This window comes from Phasianus colchicus, chromosome 26 (genome assembly GCF_987193195.1).
Source record: "Phasianus colchicus chromosome 26, bPhaCol1.hap1.1, whole genome shotgun sequence".
Taxonomy (NCBI): domain Eukaryota; kingdom Metazoa; phylum Chordata; class Aves; order Galliformes; family Phasianidae; genus Phasianus; species Phasianus colchicus.
In genome coordinates, this window is record NC_143461.1 from 872,190 (window position 1) to 892,338 (window position 20,149).

Here is a 20,149-nt window from a genome sequence, read left to right on the forward strand (position 1 = left end):
TACATCTTCCCTGTGTGATCCTAGCAGCTGTCACAGAGCTCTGAGCCTTGCCATTAATTTGCCAAGTTGCCTGTTTCCACAGGGCATTATTGCTACCAGCTATAGAAGGCCACAGGTTGGAGCCCCCAGTCCCTCTGAACTCAGCACTCCCATGGGTGCAGCAAGGCCCAGGATTGTGGCTCATGCCCAGACACTCATGGCTTCTTGTGGTGTCAGGTCTTCCCCAAGCATGGAACTGTTCTCCTCAGGCTCAGGAAATAGAAGACATTCAAAGTGCCCCAACCCTTCAACCCTTCTCCACTGAAGACTCCGTGTGAGAGCAGATATCCCCATCTCCACTGGGACAGGGCAGTGAGAGTGTGACATGTTTCTGCACTCTATTGGACTTCTGTACTTCCCATAGTCACACACAGCATGCACAGCCCAAACACTGGACTCACACTGGGGTGTCTTTCCCCAGACACCGAGATACTTTCATATTCCCTGTGCACCAGGGATGAAATAGCCCTTGTGCTCCACGCAGTATCACTGCTCCCCCCACACACACCTGCAACTTCACACATCATCACAGCCTGGGGATCTGTTTTGTGAGAGCTTTGCTTCCACACACATTCTGTGCGATGCCAGCAGCACAGCACTGGCATTGAAAATCATTTCTACGTGATATCAGGATGGCAGCAGCTCTGCCCAGGACATCTGTTGTGTCATTCAGTGCTGGCTCATATGGGACCACAAGACAAAGAGCATCAGAACTAGGCTGACCAGTGTAACCAGTGTAACCATAAAGAGTAGCTCTGACCTGGTCCCTGGCCAGGGGTCTCTATGCAATAGCACAGCCCTCCCCTTGCTCTGCAGGTGTACGCCTCTATGGCCCAACCTACAGCTCTCCTCCTGCCCTGTCAGTCTTCTTGAAGGTCCAAGGCATTCAAGGGATGGAGCTTCCCCGTAGGCTTTGGTCGGATCTGACCTTGGTCTCTGGTAGAAAGGGAACCATGCTGAGATGGGGGGGACAGGCAAAGAATGCCTTCTGGTGAGTGAATTTAGAGGGAATAGAGAGAACTGTGGAGGTGATGCAGATGTATGAAACAACTATGAAAAGCACGGTGTGAGGATGATGATGATGACAGGAACCATAATGCCCCGGATAAAGCCAGATGGTGGCCCCACTTGCCCTCATCCTCAGCTCTTATGTGGTGGATATTATCCTCAGCTGTGATGGAGTCTCCATCACTTCTGAATGCTTTCATCTCTACTGAATTTCTAGACACTAGTATGGCAGAAAGTGCCCCCCGTGCTCAATGCTATGTTCCTCATCATCTACTCTTTCCTCTCTTTCCCTTGTATTCCCTTCTTTGAGTCTATATTTCCCCACAGGCACCCTGGATGATACGGGATTGACAGATGGATGTCCTTTGGGATCTTCAGCATGGGGAATAGGCACAGAATATTGGCAGCTCTGGTGGAAGCTCTCTGTGGAAGAAAACTCATTTCCCTCTTCAGAGTCACTGATGTTACCTGCATCCCAGCCTCCAAGCAATCTGTTTCATAGCGGTCTCAAGTTACTAGTCTTTCCAAGCGTCAGAGAACAAAGCAATCTGCATGGGACTGCAGAGCTCAGGTGAGATTCAGACCACCTGCTTAAAGCCCTCAGAGCACAGCAGAGCACACAGTGCAGCATGTGTTCTCAGCACAGACCATGCAAAAACTGGGTTGTCCAGAAGTGCACATGGAGAGGAATTCCCAGTCAGGCTCTCCTTCATCACTTTTCATTCCTCCCAAGCCACAGACATCGGTCTCTTCTGGAAGAGGATGCTGACCTGCAGATCTCTGTGCACACAGGGGAAGCAGCGCTGCCAGGGGAGAGCTGAGGGCTCCTTCCCCAGAGCTCCGCCTCCAACAGACACAGCCCCTCCCTCACTGGGGCTGTTGCACGGCCGAGGAAGCTCCCTGCACCAGGGTGTCCTGCACAGCACAGAGGTACAAGGCGCTGTCAGACAGCTGGACTTCTGCCAGCCGCAGGAGGCTGTTTTTCCCGGTGGTGTTCAGCCCCGTGGTGAAACGGCCGTTGTGCTTGGAGCCTGCTGCTGCCTGGTATGTGACCAGCTGGGGGGCTTGGCCTTTCTTCTGCTGGTACCAAAGAAAAGCATCAAAGGTGGAGGTGTGGTATGTGCAGGTGGTCTGGAAGGTGTTTCTCTCCTCCACTGTGACCTGTCCTTCTTGCTGGCTGACAATGGTCTGCCCCACGGCATCTGGAAGAAGAAAGCAGAGGTGAGCAGCTCTGCAGGGAAGGTTCCAGCTGCCAACATGGAATGGACACAAAGCAGTGGGAGAGAAGGTTCCCTGTCCTTTGTCCAGCAGAAAGGTGCTGCAGCTTGTGCATAGGAAGGTGGTTTTGGAAGAGGTCTGTGCTTGTGGGCCAGAGCAGATCCTGTGCTGTGCGCCTGCTGAATGGGACAGGGAGCAGCCTGTCATGGCTGAGCAGGTTGAGGGACCCATGGAGGCATTGGGAAGTCCTGCCAACATGGAGGTCTCCAAAGTCCTTCAGTATACACAAAGCTGAGCTGAATGGTGATCAAGCGTAATCTCTGGCTGTGCTGGCAACCACCAGAACACTAGCGGCCACAATCATTATGCATCAGTCAGCATATAGTTAATGCTGTTTCTATGAGATATTTAATGTCACTGCTGTGACTTTGACCAGATCTGCTTGAATCTGTTGGAAAGGCTGAAATGTGAGACTGCAGGGATGGCAGCAGGTGGGTTAGAAGACAAAAGCAGAGAGAGAGAGAAAGAAGGGCAGAACGTTTATTGTTACTCAAGAACTGTTTGCCAGAAAGACCTGATAAGTCTGGTGAGCACTTCCTGGAGAGAAGATGGATGCCTTGATTAAAAGCCAGCACTTACCCAGCAGTTGTCCCAGGAAGGCAGTGAGGACGAGAGAGCTGCGGTGCATGCTGAGACCCAGCCTCCTGTTTGCTGAGTGAGAAAGAGGCAGAAAACCACCTCCCAGCCCCAAGATGACAGAGCTGCAGGAAATGACTCTGCTGGCTCCACAGGCAGGGCACTCACTGCCATAGCAACACCCACAGGTAACAACACCATTTCTCTTATAAGCCCTAAGCTCAGAGCCAAGCCCTGTTCCTCCTCTCTGCCTAATCAGGACTGCCGTTCCCCAGTGGAAGCACACACCTTCACCCATTAGATTCGCATGCATTCCCACAGTCACACAGCCCATCGGTGTGAGCAGGGGTCCTCAGCACATCCAATACCCCTGCCTGGAGCCTGGCTTCTCTTACCCTGCATGTGGGTCTCCTCCTTTGCTTGGGATAGGCCAGCCTGCTGTTTGCTGGCCAACAGATGTGTGCAGCCACCCACTCGTCTCACACACATCCCCACAGTCGTGCTGATTCCTCAGACATTACCATGGGATCTCAGCATGCCGAGTCTCCACTCCCAGGCTTTGTGTTTCCTTACCCACCACTCTCCCAGACCTGAATACTCTTTCCTCCCAGTCACTGGTTTAATCCTGATGTGCTGTGCATGTTGTTTTGGTTGCTGGCTCCCAGATCTCTCCTGCACACCAGTCTCTGCATGTACTGACAGAGACTTTGGGGTGCTCCCACATGAGAAATGGAACACAGTTTCAGTGCTGCACAGACAAGTCAGTGCTTATTAAAGAGACAGGTTGGGCAGTGATGCTCAGGCATAGGACTCATCCCAGTAGGTGTACTGACTGGAAATTTGTGTCCTCCCTGCTCTGCTCTGCATCCCCTTGTTCCTTCCTACAACCTCTTTGTGACACCATTGATCTTTCCAAAAACATTATTTAAAATGTGCGCATATCCGTGAGTCCCTCAAGAGCATTCTTCAACTTTCATATCATCTTTTTACTTTTCGACTCACAAAGCTTGAGCTCAATCACTTGAACTTCAACAGCCATATTTCCAGATATGTCCATCAGGCAGCGCTTATTAAGGAGACAGGTTGGGCAGTGATGCTCAGGCATAGGGCTCATCCCAGTAGGTGTACTGACTGGAAATTTGTGTCCTCCCTGCTCTGCTCTGCATCCCCTTGTTCCTTCCTACAATCCTTTTTGTCACACCTTGGACCTTTCCCTAAACATTCATTAAAATTCGTGCATTTTATGTCATACATGTATATGTCCATCAGTTAGGAGCTGAAGAGTTCTGGACCTCCTTCTTGTCTCCCTTTTTGATTACTGATTGTGGTCATTCTGTGCTTTGTTTATCAGTTTCCTCCTAAATAGCCCTTCTCTTTAAGCTGAATAGTGACTTGATCCACAGATGAGGCAGTAGCCCTCACAGGAAACACAGCTTACAGTGGCCTTTGCTGAAATTGCACCTCACTGCCAGAGGCCCTGAATCCCCTCACACAATCTCGTAGTCTGAGAACAGAGCTACTGTGGGGATCGCTTGAAAGTGTCTGTGACCTCGACATGTCGTGCTCGTGAAGGTGTGCAGCTGGAACGCCTCACTACGAAGGATGCCGAGATACAATTGTGTGGAATGGCGTGGGTATAAGCCACACTGCTGTCTCATAGAAACAGATCACCTCCTGTTCTCATCAGTGTGGTATCGGGGAAGCAATCAAGGATAGCAGACATCGTAGAATTATGTGGAGGTCTCCGTGGCGAACAACAGAGCTTGTATCGTCATTTATGCCATTTTTATCACCTCGGATATAGGTGTGTCTGATTGACATTGGCCTCATGCATCAGTGCTGCGTGTGCCGTGCTCGTTTCTGTCGAGAACTCAGCGAGGTGCACCCAGGTCAGGATGGAGTTTGGCGGCCATGCAGGCAGCGCCCCCTGCGGGCCCGGACGGCACTGTGCCCCCGCCCCGCCCAAAGCGGTTCGTGCCCGGCCGCAGCCCCGGCTCGTCTCCCCGTGCGCCAGCGGCGCAGTAATACACGGCCGCGTCGCCAAGCCGGGGCCGGGCGAGCCACAGGGAGCTGGAGCGGCGGTCTGCCGACACAAACACCTGCCCCTCCGGGTCCGGCACCTCCTTGGAACCTCTAACGGCGCTGACGAGGAATGCGGGTCCTCGGCCCGGGAGCTGGCGGTACCAGTGGATGTTATCGGCCTGTATGCTGGGGTGTGAGCAGGTGATGTTGATGCCGGTGCCCTCGCTGGTCTCTGCCGACGGCTCCTGCTGCACCTGAGCCCTGCTCACAGCCACTGCCGAGAAGAAAAGAAGCAGCACACTCAGACAATCCATTTTCTCACACAGCAATTTTATGAAGGATAAGAGAGGTGCAGGATGTCGGAAAGAAGCCGAATGTCCAGAGGCGAGCGCGGCCCCAGGTCCCCGCTGCCCCCGCGGTTCGTCCCCGCCGGCGGCAGCTCCGCGCACCCAGGAGCACCGCGGCCAGCCCCGCCAGCCCCGCGGCCCGGCACTGCCGCATCCCGCCGCTCCGCCCGAGGCGTCTCCTCCCCGCCGTCGGCGCGAGCTCCGCCCCGGAGAGGCTGCTCCGGGCTGCGAGTGCTGGGCGCTTGTGCGAGGTTAGCAGGGTTTGGGCTCTGCGTGTCCTGCAGCGTAGGCGGAGAGCTGAGGAACTGCTGCGAAAACCCCTTCAGTACAGGAGAAAGCAGCTGCTCGCCTTCAGTGTCCCCAGCGAGTGGGGCAAGCGGTATCACAGACGGGACTGGAATGGTCGGGGAGTGCAACGCGGCCGAGACCTGTTCCCCCCGCTGTGCCTGGTGATGCCGCAGATCCGAAACCCGGCAGCGGGAACGGGTCGTGTGCTGCTGCCCGGGAACGCGGCACCCCGAGAGCTCCCCGAGCTCCGGGTCCCGCAGGCTGCTGCCGCCCATGGTGCTGATGTCGCCCTCGAGGAGCCCGAGAAAGGATGGCAGCAGAGCTGGGTCAGGCGGCTGGGAATGTGCACCATCAGGCTTTGAGTGTGTGGCAGAAGCCTGAGAGGGAGCCTGGAGCCACGGTTGCAGATTCCCTGACAGTGTTCAACCGGATCCAAAGCGATGCCCGTATCTCAGACACATCCACCCGATAAAATCTCTTTTAGGGAGGATTCAGCCAATCCATCCCCACCCCCATCAGCCCACACACGGCCTGTGAGCAGTGACTCCAGCTGCATGTACTAAATGCCACATTTCTCTAGCTCTTGGCAGTACACCCGGGTGCTTATGGAAATAAAACCTGCCCCTGCCACATTTGGTTGGGATTCAAGATCTGCACCTGTTCCATTAGACAATCATGGACCCCTCTTCTTGTAGTAGCACACAGCACATGGCGGGGACATCTTCAGCCCTAGTCTGACTCCAGCAGCTGGCACCAAAATCAGTCCTGCCATTCCCCCCAGTAACTGGTAATTTGTCCATCCAGTGTGTAGAGTTAAGAAAAGATTCATTAAGGAGACATGAGAGTCTGTGATGATCAATCACAAGGCTCAACCAGGTCTGTGGAGCCCCTGCTGCACACCACTCTGTCACTCCTCATATGTTCACCTCTTTCTCTGCATATCACAACATCAGATAGTATAGGTCTGTCTCACACCAACCCCCATCCATGCACAGCTGCATCTCCTGCAAAGGCCAGGCTTGTCTTCCTGGAAGTGGCCCAGAGGTTTCTTGATTCCTCATCAGCTGGTGTGAATGTGAGATTTATTTCTTCCCATCATTTCCATGTACTCCTTTGATGTCTGTCTCTGTATGCTTCTTGATTGGCTCCCTTGTCTCTCATCCTGTTTCATGAGGTCCTGACCTCTCTTCCCAATCAACGATCCTCCACACACATGCTTATAGTGCCACTTAAGGTTACACCCAGGAGCTAGGCCACTTCTTGCCAGAATGACCCCAAGGGGCCCCTCAGGTGTGACTCAGCGTGCCGTCGTTTGCCTTTTCAGGACTCTTCCAGTGCAGGAGCTGAACATTTTGCCCAAATGGATATGTATTGCCTGGAAATGCTTCAGTCTCCTTTCCTGCCACTGAAAGGATGCCTTCATTGAGGAACAAAGGTAGCATAATATCAGGACTCAAACTGAAGGGAACAGGAAGCCAACGTACATTCTATATCATTATCTGGAATGTTTTGCATTCAAGAGGAGCTTGTCAGAAAATAATCCCTGCTAGAAGTGATGCCTCTGGACACAGGTCAGCATGAGTCCATTATAAAAGGCAGTGCAGCTCCTTGCCCTGGTGCACGTCATGTTAATGGGAATGTTGACAAATGACAGAACACGTTTCTGTTCCTCTGCTTACCTCCTGTCTTGGCAAGGGTCCCTAGACCAACTTGGTCCACTGTGCTCCCTGGGTGGTGTCTTCAGCCAGACCTCTCTTGGATCTGACCTTGGCCTGGGTCCTTGCTCTCCCTGTCAGTGACATCTTCTACATCACACACGTTGCCTACCTGAGAGTAATAATCAGCAGGTGCGAGAATTATCTGCCATCTAGAAGTGAGGTCTGAGATGGATCAACAGATTCATTACTCTAAAGACATTCACTCTTCCCTTGATAATGACAAAAACCTTCTCAAATGTCTCACCTGACCATTCAAGCACTGCTTTCAATGGTCTCAAGCCCGTTATGGTTATATACTTTTCTTGAATTTCCCCGCTTTAAGGTTCTTCCCCCTTGCCCGTATAAAAGGTTGGTCTCACTCCTGTTTATAAGCTCTCTTCAATTACTGGAAGGTACCCATGAGGTGTCCCCAGAGTGTCTCATCTTCGGGAATCTCAAGATGTTCATATGGGCTCATCCTTCAAGCTTCTGCAGGTCCCTTTGGATGGCATCCATTCTTTCATGTTGTGTCAACTACACTAGTGAGCTTAGTGTCATCTGCAAACTTTCTGAGGATGCACTCGATCTCACTATTTATGTTATTATTAAACAGCTTCTCTGAGACGTGGGCTCTGGGACTGTATGCACCCACAGTAACTATGAGAGAATATCTGAACATGTGCAACCAGGAGATCAAGGGATGTGAATTTCTCGCTCTGCTTTTGTGAGACCCCACAGGGAGTACAGCATTCAGCTGTGCATCCCCCAGCATACGAAAGACACTGACCTGTTGGAGTGACTCCAGAGAAGGGCCATGAAGGTGGTCAGACAGCTGGAGAACTTCTGCTATGAGAGATTTGTTGTTGTTTATCCTGAAGAGGAGAAGGCTCTGGGTGCCTTTAGAGCAGCATTCCATTATGTAAAGAGTGCTCACAAGAGAGATGGGGAGGGATACTTAATCAGTGATAGTAATGATAGGACGAGGTGCAATGGCTTTCAAGTAAAAAAAGAACAGAATTATTAGGAAGAAATTTTCTTCTAAGAGAATGGTGAGGAACTGGAATCGGCTGTCCAGGGATGCTGTGGATGTCCAGTCCTGGGAAGTGTTCAGGGCCAGGCTGGATGGGACTCCAAGACATCAGATTTAGTGGAAAGTATCCCTGTTTGTGGAGAAAGTGGAACTAGATGATCTTTCAAGTCCCTTTCAACACAAAACATTCTACAAGTCTGTGACAATTTTTTTTTATTTTTTATTTTTTTATTTTTTTTTGTAAACTGACCGATTGCAGAGAGAGGAAACAAGCCAAAACAATCATGAACTCTTTTCTGAGGGCACTGTTACTTGGGATAGGACTATATCCCAGCAGAAAACATACACATGGAAAAGACAAGCGGTCATCAGAGTGAGTGAGCTGAGAAGGCAGGGAAAGAGAATCACAAGTCATATCCTCATGTACAGCAAACTTGGGTAACCAGATAATGCTTGCTGGAGCTTCTCCCTGAGGATGGTACATCCAACAGCCCCACTGCAGTGAACCAGGCTAAAGTCACTTGCCTGCTCTGGACCCATCCAGCACTTGAGCTGAGTCGTCTGCCTCACCAGTGCAATCCTGCCCTACAAATCGTTGGGCCTCTCATTGCAGCACTTCAAAGAATCCTTCATTAGAGAACAGGCATGGCAAATAATCTGGAAATGAAAAGGTAGCACTGCAGGAAATCAAAACACAGCCCATATGATGCGAAGGGATGGCATGTATTCCAGGTTAGCTTGTCAGAAAATTACTGCCTGTATCAAGGGTGTCTCTGGGCCTGCAGCAATAAGGGACCAGTATAAAAGGCAACCCAGATCCCAGCTCTTCCATCCTCTTCTCTTGTCTCCTTCTCGTTGGGAACCAGGTAAGTGTGAAGCCCTTTGTCTAATTCTTGCAAAATGAGATTGTGCCTCAATAGAAATGTTCTTGGATAGTGGAGCTCCATGCTATGGGAGACCATAGAGGGGATAATGTCGGTGCAGAAAGAGCTTGGGACACAGCTTACATGGCTCTAGATTTATATAGTCTGTGAGAGAATCCCTGGCCCACACTGGTCTTTGCACAATGAAAGGTTGTGACCTCCAGTCACAGCCTAGCACAATGAAAGGGTGTGACCTCCAGTCACAGCCTCCTCCAACATCCTTCGTAGTTGCCTTGGATCCTTTGTGAGAGGCTACCCAGGCTGTCCCTCATATATCCTTATTCTCTTCATTCTATCTGTTTTTGGCAGTCCCAAGACATGTCCTGCTACTCCCAGTGTGTGCCATGCCGGCCCTGCGGCCCGACCCCTCTGGCCAGCAGCTGCAATGAGCCCTGTGTCAGGCAGTGCCAGAACTCCAACGTTGTCATCGAGCCCTCTCCCGTGGTGGTGACCCTGCCCGGACCCATCCTCAGCTCCTTCCCGCAGAACACCGTCGTGGGCTCCTCCACCTCCGCTGCTGTTGGCAGCATCCTCAGCTCTGAGGGCGTGCCCATCACGTCGGGGGGCTTGGACTTGTCCGGCTTGGGCAGCCGCTACTGTGGCAGAAGGTGCCCGCCCTGCTAAAGCCGCTGGCCGTGGTCCTGCAGAAATTCTTCCATAAGCCACGAACATGATGCTGGATCACCTAACCACGCTTAGCTACCCTAGGAAATGCTGAGAGCAGGAGGCAATCCCGTGCCTTCTGAAAACATAGCTCGCCTCTCTCTTTCTTTTCCTCTACCACCATTTCCTTCCCACTCTACCCCCTCTCAGTCCCCCTTTTTTTTTCCTTCTCCTCCTATGGGCAATGAAGCTCCTCAGAACCAGTGTGTTCCCTGCTACAAGGAAGACATTCGCCCTGTATAAGCTCAAACAAGGGACCGGATGAATGTACTGTGGAGCCTCTTCTCAGTGTGACCTCATTTTCCTCTGTCAACATTCATTAAAGATTTCAGCATCATATTGGAGTTTTGATTTTTCTTTCTATCGTGTACAGTCTCCAGAGCAACCACGGGAGAATGGTTCTGCTCTTCGTTGGTATTAGATGGGTGTTTAAGGAGACCCTTCTCCATTCCCAGATGAATGGGAGGCTGTGACACACACTGCAGAGGGTGCTCTCTTGGACGCTGTCCCTTGCAGCCGAAGATGATATCCCTGGCTATGGCAGGCCTGTGCCTGAACACAGTTGTATTTACATTATCACACTCACAAAGGCACGTGCAAACAATGCATGCACAGATATAAAAGCTCGTGCACACTTCAGGAACATGTGAGCACCCACCATCCACGCTCATGCACAGACACAGCTGAAGAGGCAGAGGCTGAGGTCATGGGGAGCTGACTCAGGAGACACTGGGGACCTTTGTGGTAGGCAAGGCTGCAGTGCTCTGAACAGATAAAGTCTCCTGATGAGCTGCCAGCACAGTTTGCAGATGTGCAGGGACAGCCCAGTGAGAGGAGTCCAAGGAAATCAACAATTTCTCCACAGGGTAATAGGATTAGGAAGAGAAATGAAACCCAGCAGTGTAGCCCAACTCACTGGCGTCATGGTTTTATGATTTTTGTTCTTGGCATTCCTCATCGTAACTTCATGCAGTGCACTGGGACTTAAAGAGTTCATGCTGCAGTCCTGTGGATTGCTGGTAGTACCTCAGTACCTGAGTACCTGAGATGAGAAGAACTACAGCTCCCAGAAGACTTCACCACTGCGTTTCAGTTATCCATTCAGAGGGAAAAATAAAACTGCTTGGGACTCATGGAATGTTGTCTTTCTGGTCACCTCTGTGGTGTGTGCACCCTAGCCATCTCCCCTTCAGCATTAGAGAAAGGCCTTTGGTTTTGGGGCACTCTCTTTCTTTCATTTATTTGACTTATTCACTTCCATTCCAATGATAATGAATTGTGTTACCTTGCATTCCACTAGGTTATTTCCTCAATTAGTTTTCTCACTTAGCACATTGCTGATGTTCTGGGTTTTAGGCCCCTCTCCTTCCAGGTTCTCATAGGTGCTGCACTGGGGAAGGAGGAGAGGATAGAAGATGGAATAGAATTGTGAGAATGTCCCTCAGGTGTCAAACACAGCCCATGCAGTCAGTCCTGCTGTTCCGCACACTCACATGGTGTGCAGTCCTGCCGAAGACTCAGATGCGCCTGACCCACTTACTTCAGTCAGTGGCTGCTGTGTGTGCCGTGCTCATTTCTCTCGAGAACTCATGGAGGTGCACCCTGGTCAGGATGGAGTTTGGCGGCCATGCAGGCAGCGCCCCCTGCGAGCCCGGACGGCACTGTGCCCCCGCCCCGCCCAAAGCGGTTCGTGCCCGGCCGCAGCCACGGCATCGCTTCCCGTGCGCCCACGGCGCAGTAATACACGGCCGCGTCGCCGAGCCGGGGCCGGGCGAGCCACAGGGCGCTGGAGCGGCGGTCTGCCGACACCCACAGCCGCCCCTCCGGTTCCAACATCTCATTGGAACCTTTAACGGCGCTGACGAGAAATGTGGGTCCTTGGCCCGGGAGCTGGCGGTACCAGTAGATGAACTCGTTGGAGCGTATATTGGGGTGTGAGCAGGTGATATTGATGCCGGTGCCCTCGCTGGTCTCTGCCGACGGATCTTGCTGCACCTGAGCTCTGCTCACAGCCAGCACCGAGAAGAAAAGAAGCAGCAAACTCAAAAATTCCATTTTCTCTCACAGAAATTTCGTGAAAGTTTCACGAGGACGGAATGAAGTCGGACCGAGGCGAGCCCGTCCCCAGTTTCCCGCTGCCCCCACAGTTTGTCCCCGCGGGCGGCAGCCCTGCGCACCCAGGAGCCCCGCGGCCCGGCACTGCCGCATCCCGCCGCTCCGCCGCCCGCGCCGCGCCGCGTTGCCCCCGCCAGCCCCGGCTCTGCTCCGCCCGCGGCGCCTCCTCTCCGCCGCCGCCGACAGCTCCGCCCGGAGGGCCTGCTGCATGTCTCGTAACAGCATCTAAAGACATTTGCTCCAAAATATATCGTTGTGGAAGTTGTCAGTGGAGTACAGTTGGTCAGTAGTTCCCTAAGTTCCCTTTCTCAGTCCTGCTAAGTGTTTTTGATGCCTGTTGTTCTTTCCTAGCTATGACCAACATTCCTCAACTGTCATGACTCCTGAGGGATTACAGACTGACATCACAACGATGTCACCTGATCAAACACCCTTGGATGCATCTCAAGGGCACAAGTATGTCCAGCTGGATTAAGTTCTCCATTAGGTTTTCTGCTTTTATACAGACTGATTCTTCACTCCCATGAATTCCGTGAATGAAGCTCAGGGGCCATGTAGGTCTGTCTAAAAGAATGTCATGGAAATGGATGAAAAAGAAGCATTCATTATATTACACATTTACATCTCACTTTTTCTGGCATCTCATGGTCCAGTGGACATACAATTTCCTTAGCTTCCTTTTTGCTGCCACAGGAGAGTTAAGGATGTTTTTCTCACAGTTCTTCCCAGCAAGTTTTCATCCCAGGCTGACCTGTGGTTCCTGACTATATCCCTGCATGGGCAGCAGTGTCTCAGGGTTGCTCACACTTAGACTGCCCCATTTCAAATTCTGAAATCTCCAGAATTCTTGCTGTCCAGCCATACTGCTCATCCAGCATTTATTGGGATGGCTAAAGTCACCGCTGTCGGGAAGCAGAATTGTGTGGAAGAGTTGTAAGGGATTGGACTTGCTATTCCTTTCCAAGGAAATCAAACAGCCAAGACATCAGCAAATTGGAGAATTCACTGTCAAAGGGATGTGTGTCCTTTAAGTCTCAAACTACTTTTCTCCTTCCTCCAGTCATAAAGCTTGAGTTCAGTCACTTCTGATGACCTCTCGTAATGGACCTAGTACCTTCTCCCCAGTGTCCAGAGGGCTGTGTCTCTTCTGGACGTGCATGTCTGTGACTAAAGCAAGAGTGTTTCTCTTGTTCTGGATATCACCATCTTCCAGCCTCAACCATCCTGACTGCCTCTCTCAATGGCCTGTTTGCCATGGACTCCACCATCTATCATGTCTTTCTTGCTTTGTAGTGTTGAGGCTCTAGCCTTAGACTGGGGTCACCCTTGAAGTGCGTCTGAGCACCTGAGAAGCTCAGACATCCTGAAGGGATCTGGGTGTGCTGGCTGACATCAGGCTCAAAGAGAGCCAACACTGTGCCCTGGCAGCAAAGAAGTCCAACTGAATTTTAGAATGCACTTCACACTCCATAGGCTGCTGGTCAAAAAATATCATTCGCTCACCGTAGTTAGCCGTGGTGTGTCCTCAAACAGAATATCTATCACAGTTCTGGGCTCCAAAAGATAAGAAGTTTTTTAATGTTTTCAAAGCAGCCAGAGGAAGGCAGCAGTGCTGATAGTGGGGGTGAAGTGCTTATCCTCCAAGGAGAGCCAGAGGACACGTGGGTTGTCCAGTTTGGAGAACACAAAGCTTTGAGATGACCTCATTGCTCTCTACAGCTTCCTAGGAAGGAAAGCAGAGAGGGAGGTGCCGATCTGTTCTCCCTGTTATCTGGTGACAGGACCTGTGGAGGAATGGGACAAAACTGCACCAGGAGATGTTTAGGCCAGATAGTAATGATACTGTAAGTTGTTCAATCATGAAACACCCTAAGACTCAAATTGGAGTGTTAGAAAGCAGAAATTCTTTATTTTTGGTGCCAGATGCATGGGGGATGAGTTCCACCTGTCATGCAGTTGTTGCACAAAAGATGCTCAGCTTATATTCATTACTTATGTTACATATGCAAAAGTTTTCCCATACAGTACAGAGTTATTCCATACTTCCCCATAAAATCAATTCCATATGGTTTCTCCTCATCACACATGTTCAGACTTTTTGTGGTGGTGGTCCCACAGCCCTCTGCATTCACCATATTTGCTGAACTGAAGTAGAACTTCCCTTCTCTACTTTATTCAAGGAGTTAGGTATATCATTCTAATCTACTTGGTACAAGGGCAAGATTCTTCCTGTTCTTTAAACGAACTCCAGGGTATCCATCAGGGAGCATTACCATGGTTAACAATATTGCTACATCTTGTATCACTAGGAAAAATTAGTTTACCATGAAGGTTGTCAAACACTGGAGTAATCTTCCTAGAGATATGGGCGATGCCCCATGCCAATCAGTGCTGAGAGACGCTTGGACAATGCTTTCATTAATATGCTTTTCCTTGTGGTTAGAGCTAATAATGTCAGAAAATTGAACTTGATATTAGAAGGTGCCTTCCAGTTCCTCTACTGTCCTCTCCACTAGCTTTATTAGCAGCAAGATACAGATTAACAGAATCTATTGGTTACCTGAAGTGGTAATGATGTCCTCTGCCCATATATGCATCAGTGATAGCAAAAGCACTCGAACTTTGCACAAATGGAGACCCTCTCTCTTAGAAACTTCCAACACTGAGCATGCTCCTACCTCTATTGTTTGCTTCTTTCTTCCCCCTCTCCCCCCTTTTTTTTTTTCCTTAAAGGGGATGAAGATTCAATCAAACATTGAGTTAACTCTGCAGTGCTATGATATTGACTCCTGAACCCCGTGATAATTCACAGCCCATAACAGAGATCAGCTTTGTAAAGAGACTCTGTCCGTTACTGTAATTTCCTTCTTATCCCATTCCTGGGGGTTGTTGATCTCTTCTGTGATCAGTTTATAGGTACTTTTGAGGTTAGTCTCTCTGAGGTCAGCTTCTTAACATGACCGCATTGATGATGGTCTGACCTAGACTGCCCTTCTGGGATCCCTTTGAATCTCCAGTGATATTTTGAATACATATTGATATACGTATTGTTATTGATAAGTTTTATAAACATATCACTATCAGTCTAAATTTGTTGTTAGGCTACCTCAAAATGCCTTTATACTACTTCTACATGCTGCTACGATTACTTCCTGAATGAATATGGCCTCTATGCTTGAGTCTATTATGGAAGGTTAGATGTGGACTGCTATGACTTCTACTTACCCATAGGCTGGGAACCCGCTGATTAGCATGGTGCCATGAGGCACCTCCAAACAGCTGTCTGGGAACAACCTCTCCACAGTCATACAACAGAAGGGGGCGGTTCTTCTCTGTGCTATCTGTAACCTGGACCTGAGCCCAACGAGACAAAAGTGTGGATGATCGAACGCAATTTGGAACTTTATGAACTTCCCTGTATCCATCTCGGAAAGACAGCCTCCTCCTGACACTGTTGGGGGATCACAGCAGTCTTTGGGGAGTGTGCTATGAATTGGGTGTCCCTTCCAATCCAGGAGGGATTGGACGCCCAGCGACTTCCTGGGCACTGAGACTCAAATTCCAGTGAGGGACATGAAGGTGCTGGTGGCTGATGACCAAAGGATGCTTCACCAGATTGACACAAAATCAGTCCTTCCTCCCATGGCCCTGCAACCCCAGGACTCGTGCTCTTCTGGCTTGATGCTGCAACTGCCCAAGTGTTCAGCCCTGGCATGAGTCCACACCAGGACTATGAGCTGCAGAAGTATACTTGTCATTGGTTTCAGTATGGGGGACGTGTCCTGCCCTATACAGCACTGAGAATGCAATGGAAGCATGCCTACTCATCAGTGGTTTCACACGAGCTGGGCAGGATTTCTCAGCCTTTCTCCCCGTACATTAAGCTAACCCCAGCCTTTCAACCTTCTTAGTCTTGGAGAGAGCTGTTCTGTCCTGGCCTGGAGAGGTGGCAGGGGGAGTGGGGGGAAGGATGAATGTCACTGCACTCATAGATTCCCAATACTAGGATGAGGAATTAAGCTCAGGATACAAATTGGTGTGAGGTAGTCCTTGTTGAAGCCTGAGTTTTGCAGTATTAGAGGGTGAACATTGTAGGCTTTGAGAAAGAGGACTGAAGGTAAAAAAGTTTGCATTTCTATGCCTGGTTGGGAAACACCTCTGCCATGTTTGCTCTGAGGTTGTTCAGTCATGCTCAGGCCCCTTCTGGTCAATGCTTCTCTCTGGAGCTCATGCAAAAGCAGTGGAGATTGTGCCTCTGATGTGACCAGAACACATGTTGTTATGTGGGACACACAAGTCACACAAACACTCACCTGCTCATGCTTATGCATACATGCGTGGAATCCTGCAAACCTCTATACCCACAGGCACTTGCATAAACCCAGCACACAAGCTCTAGTTATTTCACACTGATGGCCTACTAAGCATGCTGATATCATTTGCCTTTGCTGGATTCTTCCAGCATGTGAACTGAGTGTTCTGTCCACACTGATGTGTGCTGCCTCTAAACACTTGGGCCTTTCTTCCTGCCACTCAACAGATGCCATTAGTGAGCAATGTGAGGGACATAAATCAGGATGTGAAAAACAGCAGTACAGGAAACCAACACATAGCCCGTACCATTAGCTGGAATATTTTGCATTCAAGAGGAGCTTGTCACAAAATAATCACTGCTTCTAGGGATGCCTCTGGGAATGGGGCAGTTTGAGTTCATTATAAAAGCCAGCCCAGCTCCTTACTGTCTCATCCACTTTTCTTGTCTCCTACTTCTGGGGAACCAGGTGAGTGTGAAGCCCTTTCTTGTTCTCTTCCTTCTCCAAACAGAGCTCTGAGCTCAGTGGAACTCTCAGCTGCTATTAGCTATGTTTCATGCCTGGCTCTGCTTATCATGAGAGAGGGAAATGGGGAGAATGTTTGTCATGGGAGGAGGGTAGGCCTGTAAGAAGGTAACTTTCGAGGTAGGATCTAGGCAGTAGCTGCATAGGTCTCAGGGACCTTCATTGGGCTCTGTCAGGATGAGACCAAGAATCCCTTGGACATCCCTGAACTGTTTTCAACTGCCAGCACTGCATGTACATGGATTTCCTAGTAGTGTGATGCTAGGCTGCTCCTCATGCATCCCCATGTCCTGCTTCCTGCCTGCTCTCCCCGTACAGGTGCACCTCCATTCCCGAGACATGTCCTGCTGTGACCAGTGCCAGCCATGCCAGCCCTGCGGCCCGACTCCTCTGGCCAGCAGCTGCAATGAGCCCTGTGTCAGGCAGTGCCAGAACTCCACCATTGTCATCCAGCCCTCTCCCGTGGTGGTGACCCTGCCCGGACCCATCCTCAGCTCCTTCCCGCAGAACACCGCCGTTGGATCCTCCACCTCTGCTGCTGTTGGCAGCATCCTCAGCTCTGAGGGCGTGCCCATCACCTCGGGGGGCTTGGACCTCTCCTGCATTTCCAACCGCTACTGTGGCAGAAGGTGCCCCCCCTGCTAAATGTGCTGCATGCTGACCCAGGCAAGGACCCCCAGGAATGCTGAACGTGGCATTGGACAGAAGAGCAAATGTTGTGGTGCTGGTTTTGCCCTGCAAAATGGATGGGTACAGCAAGCCTGGAGTCTCTGACAACATGGAGAAAGTCTACCGATACTCTCTTTCACTCACTCTTTCTATCTAGTATCATTATTGTCCTTTCCCTCTTGACGTGTTTGTTATTAGCCCCCCAAAATGAGCTCTGCATGAAACGCTCATCTCTCTAAAACTCTGTGCTGAGATGTAGTGCTCTGGGCCATGCTGCAATAGGAAAGGGGAACAGATTCTTGTCTGATTCTGGTGCTCTGCTTGCAATGACATGATTTCTCTCCTCATACTCATTAAACACTTTCTGCATCCCTTAGTGTTTTTTTCTGTACTTGTGTTCTTTTTTCCATCACTGTAGAGTTGGCCAAGGGAGAAAGGGATTTCTTTGGTGACAACAAGCTGGGGAGATTCCCCTACTCCTCTGATCATTGTAGGTCATTGTACAGTGCTGGCATTCAGCTTCCAAACACATTCTCTTGAAGGAGACGAAGACAATGATAAATGTTCCTCCACCACCAATGACAATCAGTCCCTGCCTTGCTCTGTTTTTCTTACACAGGTCTCTGACCTTGATCATGTCAAGTGAATGGAGATCTCCACAAATGACATCCTCAAGAGAGGATCTCTGTGCATTAGGGAGTCCCAGTGAAGACAGAAGTCCCACACACTCTGGGGAAATCTATTCCACTGGTTTTGGGAGGAGCAGTACTGGGGAAGGAGAAGAACTGGTAAGGCATAGCTTTCTTGAGGATGGCCATCTGTCTCTATTCCACTTTCCCATCCCTTCCACTCGCCCTTCACTGAGGGTACAGCTTCCTTGTGTGGTCCTAGCAGCCATTATAGAGCTCCTGTGCTGACATAAATTTGCCTGAAGGGTTTCCTCAGGGCATTATTATACCTGCTACAGAAGGCCACACATTGGAGCCCCCAGTCCCTCTCAGCCCAACACTCCCATGGGTGCAGCAAGGACCAGGATACTCACAGCTTCTTGGTCGTGCCATGTCTTCCCCAAGCATGGAACTGTTCTCCTCAGGCTCAGGAAATAGAAAGCATTCAAAGTGCCCCAACCCTTCAACCCTTCTCCACTGAAGACTCCGTGTGAGAGCAGATATCCCCATTTCCATTGGAACATGACAGTGAGATTGTGACATGTTTCTGTGCTCAGTGGGATCTTCGAACTCCCCCCAGTCATGCAGGACAATCACCAGCCCAAACACAGGACTCAAACTGGAATATCTTTTCCAGGCATCAAGATCCTTTCATATTCCCTGAGCCCTGGGGCTCAAATAGCCCTTGTGCTGCATGCAGTATCTCTTCACCCTGCAGACTCATGCAGAATCACAGAATCACAGAATTGCCAGGGTTGGAAGGGACCTCAAGGATCATGAATCTCCAACCCCCCTGCCACATGCAGAGCCACCAACCATTCCACCTAATGCTAGACCAGACTGCCCAGGGCCCCATCCAATCTGGTTTTGAACACCTCCAGGGACGGGGCATCCACAACCTCCCTGAGAAGAAGGTCAAGCTGTAGAAATGTACACCTGCAGCAGAGATTCATGATCCTTGAGGTCCCTTCCAACCCTGGCAATTCTGTGATTCTGTGATCATCTCCTGCCATACCAGGATCCTTGAAGGTCCAGTGCAGTCAAGGGATGGAACTTTCAGGTAGGCTTTGATTGGATCCAGCCTTGGCTTCTGACAGAGGGAAAAAAGTTGATATGGGAGGGACAGGCAAAGAAGGCCTTCTGGTGAGTGACATTAGAGGGAACAGGGAGAACAGTGGAGGTGATGCACGAGAAGGAAACTATCATGAAAAGCAGAGCACTGTGCAGGATGAGGATTGGATCTGCTATCAGTCACTTCTTCCACAGACACCGGTTTAGACAGATTTGTCCATCCTTCTCCAGGCATTCATTCAGCCATTCCTTACCTCATGAGTCCTCCTGGAAGGGAGCTACAAATTACAGTCTCTGAAGTATAGAATTTTTCTTGTTCCTGACTTTTTCTCTTCTGTCTCATACCTGGCCTAGAAATCCTGGGGCTTCCCAGTCCTCATAAGAAGAGTCCCTGGGGGAAGGGCTGCAACAAAATCCAGAGCATGAAAAGGCAGTGTAAGTGGAAACAGCCACACAGCCACCATATCATTAGCTGGGATGTTTTCCATTCATTACATGTGCTACAAAGAATGGTCTCTTCTGTGTCTGCCACCCCTGAGCCTAGAGCAGTGCAGGGCCAATATATTAAAAAAAAAAAAAGTCCTGTCTGGATGAAGCCAAGAAACCTTCTTACCTCTCTGTGACATGCCCTGCTATGAACAATGATGGCCATGCCCATCCTATGGTGCAAGCTCACCAGACAACAGCTGCAAGTAACCTTGCAAGCGTCAGGCATGGTAAAAACCATACTGGCATCATTCAAATCTTTCCCAAGATTGCCCTGCTTGGTCAAATCCTCAGCTCTTAGCTGCGGAACACTACGGTGGGATCCTCCACCTCCACAGCAATTGACAGCATCCTCAGCTGTGATGGCGTCTCCATCACCTCTGGGTGTTTTGATCTCTCCTGCATTTCCAGACAGTACGATGGCAGAAAGT

General features: G+C 50.3%; 2 protein-coding genes and 2 pseudogenes across 2 annotated transcripts; 2 read left to right on the forward strand and 2 right to left on the reverse strand.

Moving 5' to 3' along the window:
• Positions 1–4,772: 4,772 nt before the first annotated feature.
• Positions 4,773–5,424, reverse strand: LOC116241488 (T cell receptor alpha variable 4 pseudogene; annotated as a pseudogene).
• A 3,654-nt stretch (positions 5,425–9,078) lies between these two features.
• Positions 9,079–9,832, forward strand: LOC116241633 (feather keratin Cos1-1/Cos1-3/Cos2-1-like). Its single transcript, XM_090125041.1, has 2 exons — positions 9,079–9,151; positions 9,525–9,832. Exon 2 carries the CDS (start codon positions 9,527–9,529, stop codon positions 9,830–9,832), a length of 306 nt encoding a protein of 101 aa, XP_089981167.1. The 5' UTR covers positions 9,079–9,151; positions 9,525–9,526.
• Positions 9,833–11,458: 1,626 nt separating this feature from the next.
• Positions 11,459–12,221, reverse strand: LOC149914863 (uncharacterized; annotated as a pseudogene).
• Positions 12,222–16,240: 4,019 nt separating this feature from the next.
• Positions 16,241–17,469, forward strand: LOC116240974 (feather keratin Cos1-1/Cos1-3/Cos2-1-like). The gene is made up of 2 exons (XM_090125062.1): positions 16,241–16,767; positions 17,143–17,469. The coding sequence occupies exons 1-2, from the start codon at positions 16,669–16,671 to the stop codon at positions 17,467–17,469; spliced, it is 426 nt and encodes a 141-aa protein (XP_089981188.1). The 5' UTR covers positions 16,241–16,668.
• Positions 17,470–20,149: the final 2,680 nt, after the last annotated feature.

Coding starts and splice junctions, on each gene's coding strand:
- LOC116241633 (XM_090125041.1), top strand. CDS start 9,527: ATGTCCTGCTACTCCCAGTGTGTGCCATGCCGGCCCTGCGGCCCGACC.
- LOC116240974 (XM_090125062.1), top strand. CDS start 16,669: ATGCCTCTGGGAATGGGGCAGTTTGAGTTCATTATAAAAGCCAGCCCA. Junction 16,768..17,142: donor TCCTACTTCTGGGGAACCAG/GTGAGTGTGAAG, acceptor CTCCCCGTACAG/GTGCACCTCCATTCCCGAGA.